The 14,218-nt window shown below is 32.7% G+C and overlaps 2 protein-coding genes across 2 annotated transcripts; both read right to left on the minus strand.

Annotated features, from left to right (window-relative positions):
* LOC100527584 (uncharacterized) lies at window positions 1-1,054 on the minus strand. The gene is made up of 2 exons (NM_001251337.2): window positions 496-1,054; window positions 1-159 (listed from the first exon to the last, which is right to left on the minus strand). The coding sequence occupies exons 1-2, from the start codon at window positions 1,042-1,044 to the stop codon at window positions 106-108; spliced, it is 603 nt and encodes a 200-aa protein (NP_001238266.1). The 5' UTR covers window positions 1,045-1,054; the 3' UTR covers window positions 1-105.
* Window positions 1,055-11,530: 10,476 nt separating this feature from the next.
* Window positions 11,531-12,366, minus strand: LOC100790495 (calcium-binding EF-hand family protein). Its single transcript, NM_001254533.2, has one exon. It carries the CDS (start codon window positions 12,307-12,309, stop codon window positions 11,746-11,748), a length of 564 nt encoding a protein of 187 aa, NP_001241462.1. The 5' UTR covers window positions 12,310-12,366; the 3' UTR covers window positions 11,531-11,745.
* Between the last annotated feature and the right edge of the window lie 1,852 nt (window positions 12,367-14,218).

Below are 14,218 nucleotides of genomic sequence, written 5' to 3' on the forward strand. Positions count from 1 at the left end.
CCCCTCCACCTTGTCATCGGCAAGGCAAGAAAAACAAAAAGAAAGAAAGGAGAAAAAAAAGAGTCCATTCCTCTACAAATACTCAACACTACCACCAACCATAGCTTATATGCCAATCTCCAAATCTCTGCAACTTGAGCCTCCTTCATTCAACACCTCCTGGAATATTACACCAAAAAAGCAAAAAGAGCTCATTATCAGACATGCACCCAGCTAGTGATCAGATCAAAGAAAAACCACAACAACAACAAAGCCTTGTTCCACAAGTGAAGGTCCACTATATGAATCATACTTTAAAAACTAAATCTCTAGAGATAGAAAATCCAAATAAATAAAATTGAAAAAAGGAGATATAAGATTGGTATAATGGTTTGAAAAAGGTGAAGAAGGAGAGATCCCGAGTTCAAATCTTCCAATTGTCATTTTTAATAAAACTAACAAAATAATATTTTCCCCATAAAAAGAAATGAAACCAAAGAAAGATAAATTTATAACCTGAGAAGAAGTGATACTAGTTGGAGGTGAATCATTGACCAATGCAGACCTTGTTGCATCTGAAGAACCACCTTCAGTACTTTTGTGAGGCTTCTTAGAGCCAATGTGGGTCTTTCTAAGACCCAAAAGTCCCTTCCACCTCGTTGAGGAGGGCTTGGGAGGCCTGAGAGAAAAATCATGATCATGATCATCGTCATTTATAAGGAGCTCTTCCTTGAGAGTGGTGGTGGTGGTGGTGGTGGCCCTCTGCTGCTGCATCATCATCATGTGGTTGTTTTTGTTGTTGTTGTTGCAATTGTCCTTGTTATACGTGGACATCAACCTGCCCTTGAAGAAAAGTTCATCAGCACTCATCATGGAGTAGTTTGCCACTGAAAACTCGAAATCTGAAGATACTGGCGCGTCTGATCTGGATGAGCCTCTTTGTTCTTGCTTCATGGCTTGTTTCACATCCACGAAATCATTTGAGAAAGAGATTCTTGGGCTCATTGGAGGAGCGCATTGATGATGATGTTGATGATCACCCTTGTTGTGCTCTGAGTTGTACATTTCTAAGCATGCCATCAGATTTCATAACACCACATCTAAAATAAAAAGAAAACAAAATGGATGCATGAGAGAGGTAGAAACAAATTCCACTTGGGACCCCTCACACTGACCCCACTCACAGCAGATGTTTGTATTTATATAAGAAAATGTTTGAAAGATATTTAATGTACTATTCAGAAGAATAAAATAAAATTTATGATAGCATAAAACTATTTAAAATAAAATGATAATTTGTATATCATTGTCATTGCTCATTTATATATATCAATGAAGGATCGTCCTTTGGATTTTTCTTCCCATCTTTGCAAATAAATAAATACTAATATTTACATGCATGGCATGCCGTGACATGATGTTTTGTCATGACATGCTAATTTGGCATTCAATGACGGTCAATCTTCAAGATTTGTACTGTCTCCAGTTTACACTGCTCTCCTCTCCTTGGGCACATGTGAATTGTGAACACCGTGGAACTGCTAGCAGCAAATTAAATATCTTTAACTTTTTTATTTATTCTCTTTCTTACCTATTAGCCCATGGCTATTGGCCAGCATAGTAACTGATGCAAAAGCTCTTCTTTTGAGGCCAATCTCTTGTGTTTCCTGTTGTAATGTAAACAAAGTTTTGGGAAGATTCGAAGAACTTGCACTTTTAACCTTCTCATCTCAACATCCAATGCATTAATAGTAATAACAAAACATATACTTCTTCCGTATATATTTATAAGATATAATTGACCAAATTATTAATCAATTTAAATATTATTATTAAATTTATCCTTAGCAGAAACTTATTTATGTTCTCTAATCTTCATGAGAGAAAGTGATAATTTATAGTAATATTTAATTATAAATTAAAATAAATAAAGATATTTTTAGTAAAGAATAATTAATACACATTAAAAATAAAATAAACCTTATAACAAAAGACAAAAAAAATTATTGACTATTTATCATAACGAAGAAATGTCTTATAAATAAAGGGCCAGGGAGTACCATGGTGCATTATCCAACCATCAATAATAAACAAAAAAAGTTTTGCTTTTGCATGTTTTTTTGTTTTCTTGAGGTGATGACAGAAGCAAGCAAAGGGTGTTAGAATTATTACTAGAGAGGTTATGGTCCTTATGGAGAAGGACGTTGATAACAGATACCATTTGTGGTACAGAAAACAACAGAAGTGAGTAGTGACATTTAAATAAACTGGTTGGAATATTAATTTTTGAATTAATAAAAGTTTGAAGGCTCCCACCAAAGTGGCACAGTGGCAGAGTTACAGCTTACAGAGAGGACCGGAATGCATGCATAGCACAGCACAGCACAGCTCTGATAAATTGACCGAACTTTGACTCCAAATTGCACAAGCCATGAATATGGAATGAGCTGGCGACACCGACGGATCAAAGTGATCACGTGACCGCGGATTGTCTTTCAATTAGATAATAATGAATTTCAATTTAAAGACAAAAACTTATTAATTCAAATTAAAATTTTATATATCAGTACATTTACCATTGCCCCTTAATTTACACACAAACACCACCTCCACATAGACGTGGTTGAGTGTTAGTAAGTGCATCTAAACACTCACAATATATATTGGCTCACAAAAATGGCAATAGTTGGATTCAATTGACTCATTTTTTCCCAATATAATAAGTAGAGTTGACTCACTTTAACACCTTCAAATTTAATTATTGTGATCCATAGCCCACAAGGGGGTGGTTTAAGTTCAAGGTGTATATATATATTTCATGCCAAGTTTTAATTAATTAACTTAGTAATGTCATATTCAAATCTTGTATCTATCACTTTCTTTTCTTGTAAATGTTCATAATGGGTTGCTTGAATAGTTGCATTGATTGGCTATGATGAGGCATTTGAATTTGCTCCGCCGGCCCTCTTCATAGTTGGACAACTCTGGTCTTCACCAATCACCAATTCATATAATTATTTGAATCTTTTTATGATGATTCCTGGTAGCTAGGCACCAAATGGTTTTGCATCCCAATTGCAACTTCCGTTTTACCAATCATAGGGGAGGAAACAGACACAGCTAGCGTCCATAAATCAACAAATATATTATTATTATTTGTTTTGCAAAGCTGAGAGAGAGAGAGGAAAAAAAAAGGGAGAGGGGTCATGGTCTTGAACTCTTGGACCAGTGTTTAGAAGTGGAATTACTCAGTCTTCGGGACCAGGAAAGCCTGCTGGTAACATGCAGGAAAGGACACTAAGGTATAAAAAAAAAAAAAATTAACTTGCAGTAAAGAACATAGTTGTCACTCACGTGGTTCAACCCTTTTCAAGTGATTGTCCTAATGGGGTTATGACATGTGGCTGATTCCCACAAATGAAAGCATTCGAACATGGACCACTCAAACACAATCGGCAATTTCTTGGAGAGTAATTAAAAGGCTGTTGAATTTAACCTGATCCCGGTTTTGGTCTCCCATCTTGTTAGCTACTACTTGCTTCTTATTGGCTCTAAACCTAAGTTAATTTCACATGAGCTCTTAGTATTTAATGTCTATGGTCCTTTCCCTATGTAAGATCAGAACAAACAAATACGAATTGAACTAGCTACCTGGTTCTCTAATGTTTATCGTTTGGCTACCCGTGTCAATTTAACGTAATTTTAGAAAGGTAGAACACAATTTTTTGAACATTTAGCATTAACTAATCTTCCAACTCATTATAAACTAAGGTTTTCAATAGAATATTTTTATTGAATATTAGGAAGATTATTTCATCTCAAAACTCATTCGTACGTACCACGTCTCTTTTTTAATGTGTTTAAGAGATGGTTTATTAACTCCCACCCTTGTGGTGCAATAGTTTACCAATTACTGGGGTACGGAAATGCACATCCGTAGTGAAACTAATTCCGTTTAATGGAAATCAAATCAATTTAAATTTAATGCAAATTAATTGACCTTGAGGTTGTAAATTGTAATATATAGAGTATGTTTGAATACGCGGTGAAACCATGTTGAAAGGCCAAAATAAAAAACAACTGAGTTGTTTCAAAGCTACCGTGGTTTTAACCACGATTATGATCCGCACCGTCAACTGAAACACTCACATATACTGTTTCATTATTTCATATACGCATAATTGAAATTCAATACTGTTGAGAATTGTTGGAGGTAAGATATATATAAAACAAATGTGTGAAGAAGAGTAATGATCCTTCTGAGAAGTTCTTTTGGAGACAGAGATGGACCTACATTTTAAATAACACCTTCCAAAAGTCCTCATGCTGCGAAGAGCCTTTCTTTCAGCCAGTACTTGCACTGTGATATAAGTTAAATAAAATAGCCCAAGTCACGCTTGCTGAATCTGGTCATTGATTATTGTGACTTTTTTTCACTTGGTTCGGTTGGGGTAACTCATCTCAAAATTTCACATGGTGGAAATTCACTAATTTGGCTATAAGTTGATAATGCTATTGTCGAATTTACAGAGAAAGACAATAACCACATTATCGATCCACTAATTTATATTTTTTTACTAAGTTGGCAATAATATGTTCGACCTATATGTATATAATTTTTATTTTTTTTTTAGAAAACTTGACAATAATATTGTCAATCTACCTCTATTTTTTTTTATTCTTTTGAATGTTAGAAGTAGCCAATTAATGTTATTGAATTTAATAATTTTTTTAAAAAATAGAAGTGGACATGACATTATAAACTTTGCTATATTTTTCTAAAGAAATTTGGAAGTGCACGAATTCACTCTATTGCGCAAACGGTTGGGTTTTGTAGATGACACCATTTTCTTCATGAATGTTTGGAAATGTGTGGCAAAATGATGTAAGTGAGTTTCTTTTACAAACTATTTATGTCAAGAGGTTTGTTTTCAAAGAATTTTCGTGGAGGGTTTATTTTTTTAGGATTCTGCCATCATCACCACTGGCGAGACACCTCAAAGGGTTACACCATCACTATGCATGTGGGTTACGCCAACAACATTGGCGAGAAATACCCATGCATGCATCCACCCTATGCACCCCACCCCATGCACACATGGCCACCACCAACATGCACGCCATAGCATGGGTTACGCCAATATGGTTGGCAGAATACCCATGCATGTGGTTAGCCAGTCCCTCTGACGAAATATCCCTTTTATATATATATATATATATATGAGAAAGTTAGAGAGGAAAACGCAAACAGTTTTGTGTGTTTCTATATCTGGGTTAGGTAAAAAAATTTCTTGAGATTGCTCTACCTTTTTTCAACTTTTGTTATTTTTATGTATGTTTTGTGCTATTTTTATTTTTAAATTTCTCACATTTTGTCATTTTAATATACATGCTATCTTTATTTGTAAATTTCTAAGATCATTTATAATTTTTTTAGAATTAAGATTTAATATTAAGTATTTTTTAGATTTAGATTATTTAATTTTTAAGGGATTAAAATTGATACCAGTTAATGTTTTGTTAATTTTCGGTATGTCTCACATTTTAAAATTTGTTGTATATGTTAGTTTTAAATCCTCATATGATTTACAAATTATTTTTTAGAATTAAGTTTTCTATGGTAGTATTTTGTAGATTTAGAATATTTAATTTTTAAGTTATTAAAATTGCTCCGAGATGAAGTTTTATTATTTTTGGATATGTCTGTTATTTTAATATTGGTGGTATCTTTCATTTTAAAATGATGACATCATTTATAATTTTTTTTAGAATGAACTTTTAATCTCTAGTATTTATTAGATTTAGATTATTTAATTGAAGATTTGTTATTTTTTGGTATGTCTCCCATTTTAATATAGGTGGTAATTTTTTTTTTAAATCCTCACATCATTTATATTTTTTTTTTTTAGGATTAACTTATAATCTGTAGTGTGTTATTTTTTAGATTTAGAGTATTTAATTTTGAAGTTATTAAAATTGCTTCGGAGTTGAATTTTTGTTAGTATGATTAATTATTTATAAAAAAAATTTGTAGGTAAATTTGGGTATAAGATGAATTTTGTTATAGCAGTCTTATATTTCAATGGAATGGTATATGAAGAGAATGACGGTATAATATTTGAAGGCAGTAAAAAAGTAATTCAAATTAATCGTGGAATGAGTTATAATGCTTTGAAAAAAAATAGGAGAAAAGGTAAGGTTAGCAAATAATGAAATTATTTCTTGTATAAGTTGCAGATTTTAGTTTCAGGAAAATATATTGCATTACAAATTTGTGATGACCAAGATGTTGAAACTATGATCGAAAGTTTTCGGCAACAAGAACAAATGTCAGTTTTAGAATTATACATAAAAAAGGATATTGTTGGCGGTTATGCATTTAATTCTCCAAATTTTGTTAGATCATGTGGAAATAATTTATCTAATAATGAGTCGGAATCGCCAAGAAATGTAAGCAATTTACATGAGGATGAAGATGAAGATGATGATGATTATCTTGTGTCTAATTTATACGTTGAAGACTCTTTAGATGAAGATGATAGTGTTGATGGTATATCTGATATAGATGGTGAAGTCGCCGACATGGTTCAACCAGTTACAATTATTCAACCAAGAGAAGGTATATTTAATTAAATTTTAAAAAGAGTTGAATACATTAATCATTTTATAACATTTGTATTTAATAATAAATAAAATTTTTGCTGAAATTGACATGAATTTTATTTTGTTACATATTTGGTGTAGATGGAATTCAAAATCCATTTTGGAATGATGCTTTCCATTATAACAATATCAATTGGAGTCATCCTAATGAGGAGGACATCTGCGGTTTGGAGATGCCATCTACTTTTAATGTTGAGATGAAATTATATGTTGGTATGAATTTTGGTAGTAAAGATGCTTTAAAAAATGCACTCAAACAATATGTTATAAAGGTGCATCAAAGTTTTAAAGTTCTTGAAACTAAATCACACAAATATATCGTTTATTGCCCAAATAAAAGCGCAGAGTGTCCTTGCCCATTTTATATGAGGGCAATTTTATCTAAAAAAATTGATTCATGAAAAGTGACACAATGGGGTGGACCACACGTATGTATGAATATGAGTATGACACAAGATCATGAGAAGCTTGATTCAGATTTCATTGCCACTTGTGTAGTAGGTACGTGTTTTATGTTCGTATTATCCTAATTTTGCGTTTTTTGGTTATTTAAATTTTCTTATTTTATTAACAAGCATGATTAGAAAAGATCCATCAATAAAAGTTTCTTTGATTCAAGAAAAGATAAACAATGCATTTTCCTATAAGGTTTTATACAAAAAAGCATGGATGGCGAAACAAAAAGCGATTGCAATTGAATATGGCGATTGGGAAGAGTCATATGCGAAACTTTCGTCGTGGCTAAAACACATGCAAAATCACTCTCCTGGATCCTATATTCAAATACTGCATGACGATTTTATTGTTGGCAACAGGGTGAGTCGTGAACACCGTCAGTTTGATAGAGTATTTTGGACTTTCGGTCAATGTAAAAAGACTTTTAATTATTGTAAGCCAATCATACAAGTTGACGACACATTTATATGGGAAATACCGTGGGACCCTGTTGATGGCCACATCACAAGATGGAAATGGTGGTGTTCTTCCTCTAGCATTTGCCATAGTCGAAGGTGAAACGTTAACAGCGTGGTCATGATTTTTGGCACACTTGTGTGAACACGTGAAAAATAAAAATGATATTTGTCTCATATTTGATCGTCACGCGAGTATAAAGTATGTTGTTGCTAGCGAACATCTTGGTTGGCAACCTCCCCATGCTTATCATGTTTACTGCATCCGACACATAGCAAGCAATTTCAATCGTAAATTCAGCAATGCCAAACAAAAAGAAATGTTGAAGAAATTGGGTAAGATTTAATTTATAATATGATGTTAATTGATGTATCATATATACTTCAAATTGTTGTTGCTAACAAAACCTTCTGATGCAGCCTACACTCCTTGCAAACATACATTTGATCATAATTTAGAAAAGTTTCGTCAGTTGAGTCCAGCCATATCTACATGGATTGATCGCATTTCAAAGGAAAAATGGAGCATGACTTATGATAAAGAAGAACGTTGATATGGTCACATGATGACCAACCTCTCGGAATGTGTAAATAAGGTATTGAAGGATTGTCGCAACCTACCGATAACAGCTTTGGTAAAATCAACATATAGTAGGTGTCGAAAGTACTTTGTTGATCGTAGTCGCCAAGTCCAAAGACAATTAAATGAAGGGCAAGTATATTGTTCTAAGGTATTTAAAGAACTTCAAAAAAATCAAGAACAAGCTTGTTCGCACATCGTCCGCGTCTATGATATCCACTCGACCAGGTTTGAAGTAGAGGAGACCTTCAATCCTATAACGCAACGTGACAGACAAAAGTGGACAGTTAACTTGAATGACCATTATTGTCAATGCAGAAAGTATTCTGCTTTTCACTATCCATGTTCACACATTATTGCTACTTGTGGTTACGTGAGCATGAATTACTTCCAATATGTAGATATTGTTTACACAAATAAGCACATCCTAAAAACTTATTCTCTGCGATGGTGGTCTCTTGGGAATAAAGCGGCTCCTTCTAATGAGCCATGGATACTTATCCCTGATCCAAGTACAATTCGTGCGAAAGGTCGGCCAAAAGCAACAAGGATGAGGAATGAGATGGATTGATTGGAACCATCTGAGCACCGACAAAAATGTAGTAAATGTGAAAGAGAAGGACACAACAAACGTCGATTGTCCAATGTAGTAGATGTTGTAGAGAAGGACACAACAAACGGATTTTATAATAAAACATCTAAACATAAATTATATCACTTGAAAATCAATTTTAACTAAAATCAATTCTATTCAAAATTAATTTTAGTAACGTTCATCGAAACACACATTAAAGCCCACGGTAAAGACATGAAAAATCGCATTAAATGTACTACCAAACACAACCAAACATGTTTAATTATTGTTTTGATCCTTATTATGAGTCAATCTTTTTGTCTAAATTAAAATTTTATCTTTTAGTCCCAATTTGAATAATTCTTTTTTATTATGGTATTTGTTGTCGGATTTTTGACAATGTAAAACAGCTTACAAAATAAAGACATAAGAACTAAAATATATAAAAAGAAAATGTTAGTATAGGAATTAAAATATAAATTTTTAGATATATGAACTAAAATGAAAAGTTGACACAACTATATGAACTAAGATGAATTAAATCATATTAAAAAAATATCAAAAGAAAAAAATATATGATGATATAAATATTTCTAATAAAAATATATAAAAGTAAAAGTATTTTAAGTTTTTTTTTCTGTACCAAAAAATATATAAATTTTTAAGTCTTTTTTTTTCTATACAAAAAAGTATTTTAAGTATACTAAGATCACATTCTTCTGAAGTTTTTTTTTTCTTTTTTTTTTTTCATTCTTCCCTCTTACATTGGTACCAAACGACACGTACAGAAGGATTGAAACCCATGCATTTTTCCATAAGTTAATTCTTAGTTCTATGCCATGCTTGGGCAATTGGGAAGACTTGTGAAGAAACCGAATAGGCATGAAGAAAAGCAATCAAAGACAATTAGTTAAGAAGCGAATAGAAAACCTCAAACCTCGTTTAGCAAAATAAAAGTGACCATAGCTAATTACAATATTATCTAGTAGTATAACTCAATCCAAGAAATTCAGAAAAATATTACAGAGAAAATATATCAACATTTAAATTAGCTATGGAAGCTTCAATTGGCGCGGAGCTAATAAACCAAAAAAAAAGATGAAATATACGATCGCCAAAATGCAGAATCTGCGTGCGGTTCTTTCCTCTCTATTTCCGTATACACGATTTGTACATTGATAGAATAAAGCGCCACAACAAGCGATTTATTCTCAGATTTCAAAACTCACACGGGCAGCTGTAAACAGATAACTTTGTTTAATTAAGTTCAGAACAACAATGCAGCATTTATATTCTGTTATTATCATATTTCGTTTTTTGCTCTGCCACGATATAGATTTACATAAAATAGTAGTAGTTTCATATGTTCTTTCAAGCTGAGTATTGTTTATACTTTTTTTCGCCTTCGGTATGGTTGCTTTTGAGAAATTTCTTAGTCGCATCAAGGGTGACCATGAGGCATGAGTTGTACGTACGCAATTCCAACACCATTGTTTTGGTTGATTCTATGCCTCAAAAACTGTAACGAAAACACGATGCATCCTTTAGAGAGGACAAAGGCAAATGTGCATCTCAGAATATCAAGGTCGCACGAACGTCTATCCTAATAAATTACCTTTGAATAAGTGTTGATACGAACTCAATAAAAGAGAGAACTTAGTGATCAATTTAATGCTGCTTAATAAATTGTTGTGGTTATATAATAAAATCTATTGTATGAAATTTCCTATAGAGGATGCATCCATCTCATAAAAAATTCTTTAGACTATAAGAGAGTAGTGTTATTAAGAATTCAAGATTACTTTTCCTCTATTACATGCAGTAAAAATAAAAAAGAGTTGTTCCTTGTTCAATACTTTTTATAACATTATATTTTCTCTCCTCTCTTCTTATCTTTCTCATGATGGTAAAAGAAAATTGTACAAATATGATTTCTCAAATAAAAATATGAAGAAATTACTACTTCATTCAAGTCAAATTTGAAGATGGTTCTTTTTTTTGTGTGTGAATAAATTTGAAGATGGTTCTAGTTGCAATAGATGCTTGGATTGATTGGCACTCGCGCTGGCTCCTTATTAGGACTATATATCATGAATCGCCAAATGCCAATCATCTCTACAATATCCTTTCTTCTATTTAACTTTAGTACTTATTGGAATTGCTCAACGCTAATTCATGTGATGCATGAAATATGTCAAGCAAAGTCGTTGGAACAAAGCTTAGAGAGCCTTTACTACAATATGGTATCAACTCTTTACAGTCCAGTCAACCCACAAGAAAAGGAGAGTGAAGAGAAAGCAAAAGAAAACAGAAACGTATCAATTTCAGTGTTCAGAGTGATCTCATCACGTTTGAAACTTTTGCCATAATTATGTCAACAGAATAAGGGTTGACATAAATTAGAGGGTAAATAAATTATTGGATGGCTCGGGATCACATGTCCTAGTTCGAGTCAATCTCCACATGACATGCAGACCAGTTTTTTCGTTTAATAGATTACATGTAAGGTAGAAATTAACTAAGACTATGAACACGAATTAGTCAAGAACCATAAAATAATTTCTCCTAGTAGATTACTCCTTCAGTAGAAAGAACAGCAAACTATTAGACAAAGCGTAAGAATGATTTGTTGATTACTTGATTCTGTGCTTTAGGAGTTTCTTTCTAATTGACTAATTGTAACGAAAGTTAAACAGCTACCTTAATTTTTCTGTCATGGCCACATAATTTTGCAGTGTTATAACTTAAATCTCAAGGTCTGTTCTCTGATTTCATTTTCTTCAAATCATAATTACGTCTAGAGTGAGAAAACAACAGGGCAGAGAATCAAAGACAAAACATTTGCCCTATATAATTTATATCAGAACATTGCACCCGATTACTAACAAAGCAGGACAGTCAGTTAATCACCATACATTTAACCAAACTATCTATAACCAATCTACTTCACAAAAAAAGAAGAGAAACTAAATATTATAAGACACAAACTTAAGAAACACTAAACAAGGTCGGTCCTTTATATTCCAAAGTCCTAATACTTAGCCTAGTTTCTTCCCACTCATCATCATCCTCGTAAACTCATTCAAGTCAATAAAACCATCTCCATTCCCATCCACTCCTTTGACCATTTTTTTACAGGCACTAAGGCTGCAACTCTCTCCTAACCTTTTGAGAACTTGGGACAACTCCTCAGCACTAATCTTCCCATCACCGTTCAAATCAAACACTTGAAAAGCATTCTTGATCTCAGTTTCTTTTATCCTACCCTCTTCATTGAACATCTTCATGAACTCTTTGAAGTCAATGAAGCCGTCTTCATCAGTGTCCATGACCCTAAACGCTTTCACTGCTTCAGCTTCCCCAATGGCCCTATCCAAGGCCCTTGCAGCAGCCTTGTACTCTTCAAGAGAAACCTTGCCATCTTTGTTGGTGTCAAATTTCTGGAACACCCATTTCATTTCCTCTTCTTTTGGAAGGAAACTTTGTCCTTCATTCGATGTCTGTCTTGATATGAAGCTGTTCTTCTTGACTACATTTTTGCGTGAAGCGGAGGGCTTCCATGAGAAGCTATAATTGAACTTTAGGAAACTCAAACTCGACATGTATATGGTTTGTTTTTGGGTACAAATATTTGGCTTGGCTTTAGTATATATGATTATGAATACTACTGGATCATGGCTTCTTTATATAGATAACCCTCCTCCTTTGGATTCCCTGGAGGCTCAAGATATGGTTTCTAAAGTGAAAGTAGTAGAATATGAATAAAGACTCATTCTAATGCTAGTAGCTCCTCACTCAAGCTGTTTATTAATAAACACTAGTTTAGTGAAATTAGAATAACTTCTGTGGACGAGATTGGTCAGAGTTCACTTAATTGGCATGGCGAGTTAGGTTGAGATACGAATCTATGTTAAACGATTCCTTTCGATCTTTTTGTAAAACCGTGTATTCACCACCACGCCCACTCACAGAGTCGAACGAATCCTATTCTTTTGTCACTTGATATTTTGTTATGATTTAATGATGTATATATGCCGCGCATGCACCATTCTTTCTTCTTTTATTTGTTTGGTCTTGATGATAGGAGAAAGATTCATTCCTAAGTCATAACTCTAAGAAATACCACTGAGAAAGTGAATGGAACGATGAATCACTTTATTCAATTACTCGATTTTCATTTGTAAAGGCTTAAATGTAGGTTAAATTATTCATAATCTCTAAATTATCTTCATTTAAAATTTTAGTCTTTATACCAGAAATCCGTAAATTTGAATCTGTGCAATTTTTTGTAGTGATTTATTGTCTTTAAAGGAAAATTGTAGCGATTTCCATAAAAAATAGGTTTTTTGGTGTTAACTTTTATCACTAACAAAGACCAAAAATTCAACTTTTATGTATATTTGACCTCTAAAAGTTAAATTTTTTTACTTATATAGAAACTAAAACTTAAAACGAAAACAATTACAAGGACCAAATAGATAACTTAACCTTAAATATATTTTATTATCATCTTTACCCTTGAAGAGAAGAAAATGTAGAAATGGAAATTGAAAAAAAAAATGAAAATCCTAGCTTGTAAGTGCTAAGTACTATTTATCTTTTAGTACAAGTTGTGTAGAACACTATGGGCCGGTTATTGATTCTTAACTTCATTCCTTTGATTGGAAATGAAAAATTATACCGCTTTTTTTTAGATGGAATATTTTAGGTAACATTTTAAAAAATCGGATTACCTAGGTGAGAGTAGGAAATAACAGATTCTCGATTCGAACAGCCACTTGATTTGTCTATAGATCAAAAACATATTTTAGGTATATCTGGCTTTCATTGCGTCACTTATCGCAGGTAGAGTAAATTTTACTCAAAACTATTTTTTATTTCACTCATATCAAGTTCACACTAGATGACACTAACGTGGTTTGGAGCTCACCCAGATATTCTCCTTACCACTAAACCACATGCAATTGAAAATTTTCTTCAGTATATGAAAGGCCTATTTATTGAGCCAGCAAGTTGTGTACCTACAAATATGATCAAAGGTAAAGCATGACAATGACAAATAACAGCAAAGCGGCAGAGCAAGATCAGGTGCATTCAAGAACGTCTTCCTAAGCCTAATCCAAAATTACAACAATATGATAGTGTCAGCTATAAGGCGCAAACAAGTAGGGACAGACTTGATAGGCTGAGAAAATGAGTGAAAGAAAATAATAAGACCGTCGAGGGACTGATATCTGTCCAGTTGTTAAGCTAATCCTTGATAATTCTTAATCTAATAATAAGGTCTTTTTCCTTTTTACTATGAGTATGGGGGCGTTTATTTATAATTTCTTTAGACTTATATTATGACAAACAATGTATAAATATTTGAGAAATTTTATGAAAACAAATTATAATGTTTTTTATGAGTAAATTATAATATATTTGTAAGCTATTTTCAATTTACTTCAGTAAATTCTCCAAAATAATTTATAAAAGCACCTTACAACTTATATGAAAACAATTTAGCTT

Source organism: Glycine max, chromosome 1, assembly GCF_000004515.6.
Source record: "Glycine max cultivar Williams 82 chromosome 1, Glycine_max_v4.0, whole genome shotgun sequence".
NCBI lineage: Eukaryota > Viridiplantae > Streptophyta > Magnoliopsida > Fabales > Fabaceae > Glycine > Glycine max.

Bases quoted from the DNA above. Each gene is read 5' to 3' on its own strand.
- LOC100790495 (NM_001254533.2), bottom strand. From the start codon at position 12,309: ATGTCGAGTTTGAGTTTCCTAAAGTTCAATTATAGCTTCTCATGGAAG.
- LOC100527584 (NM_001251337.2), bottom strand. From the start codon at position 1,044: ATGTACAACTCAGAGCACAACAAGGGTGATCATCAACATCATCATCAA. The intron at 160-495 runs GTTATAAATTTA...GTAATATTCCAG, and splicing joins CTAGTATCACTTCTTCTCAG to GAGGTGTTGAATGAAGGAGG.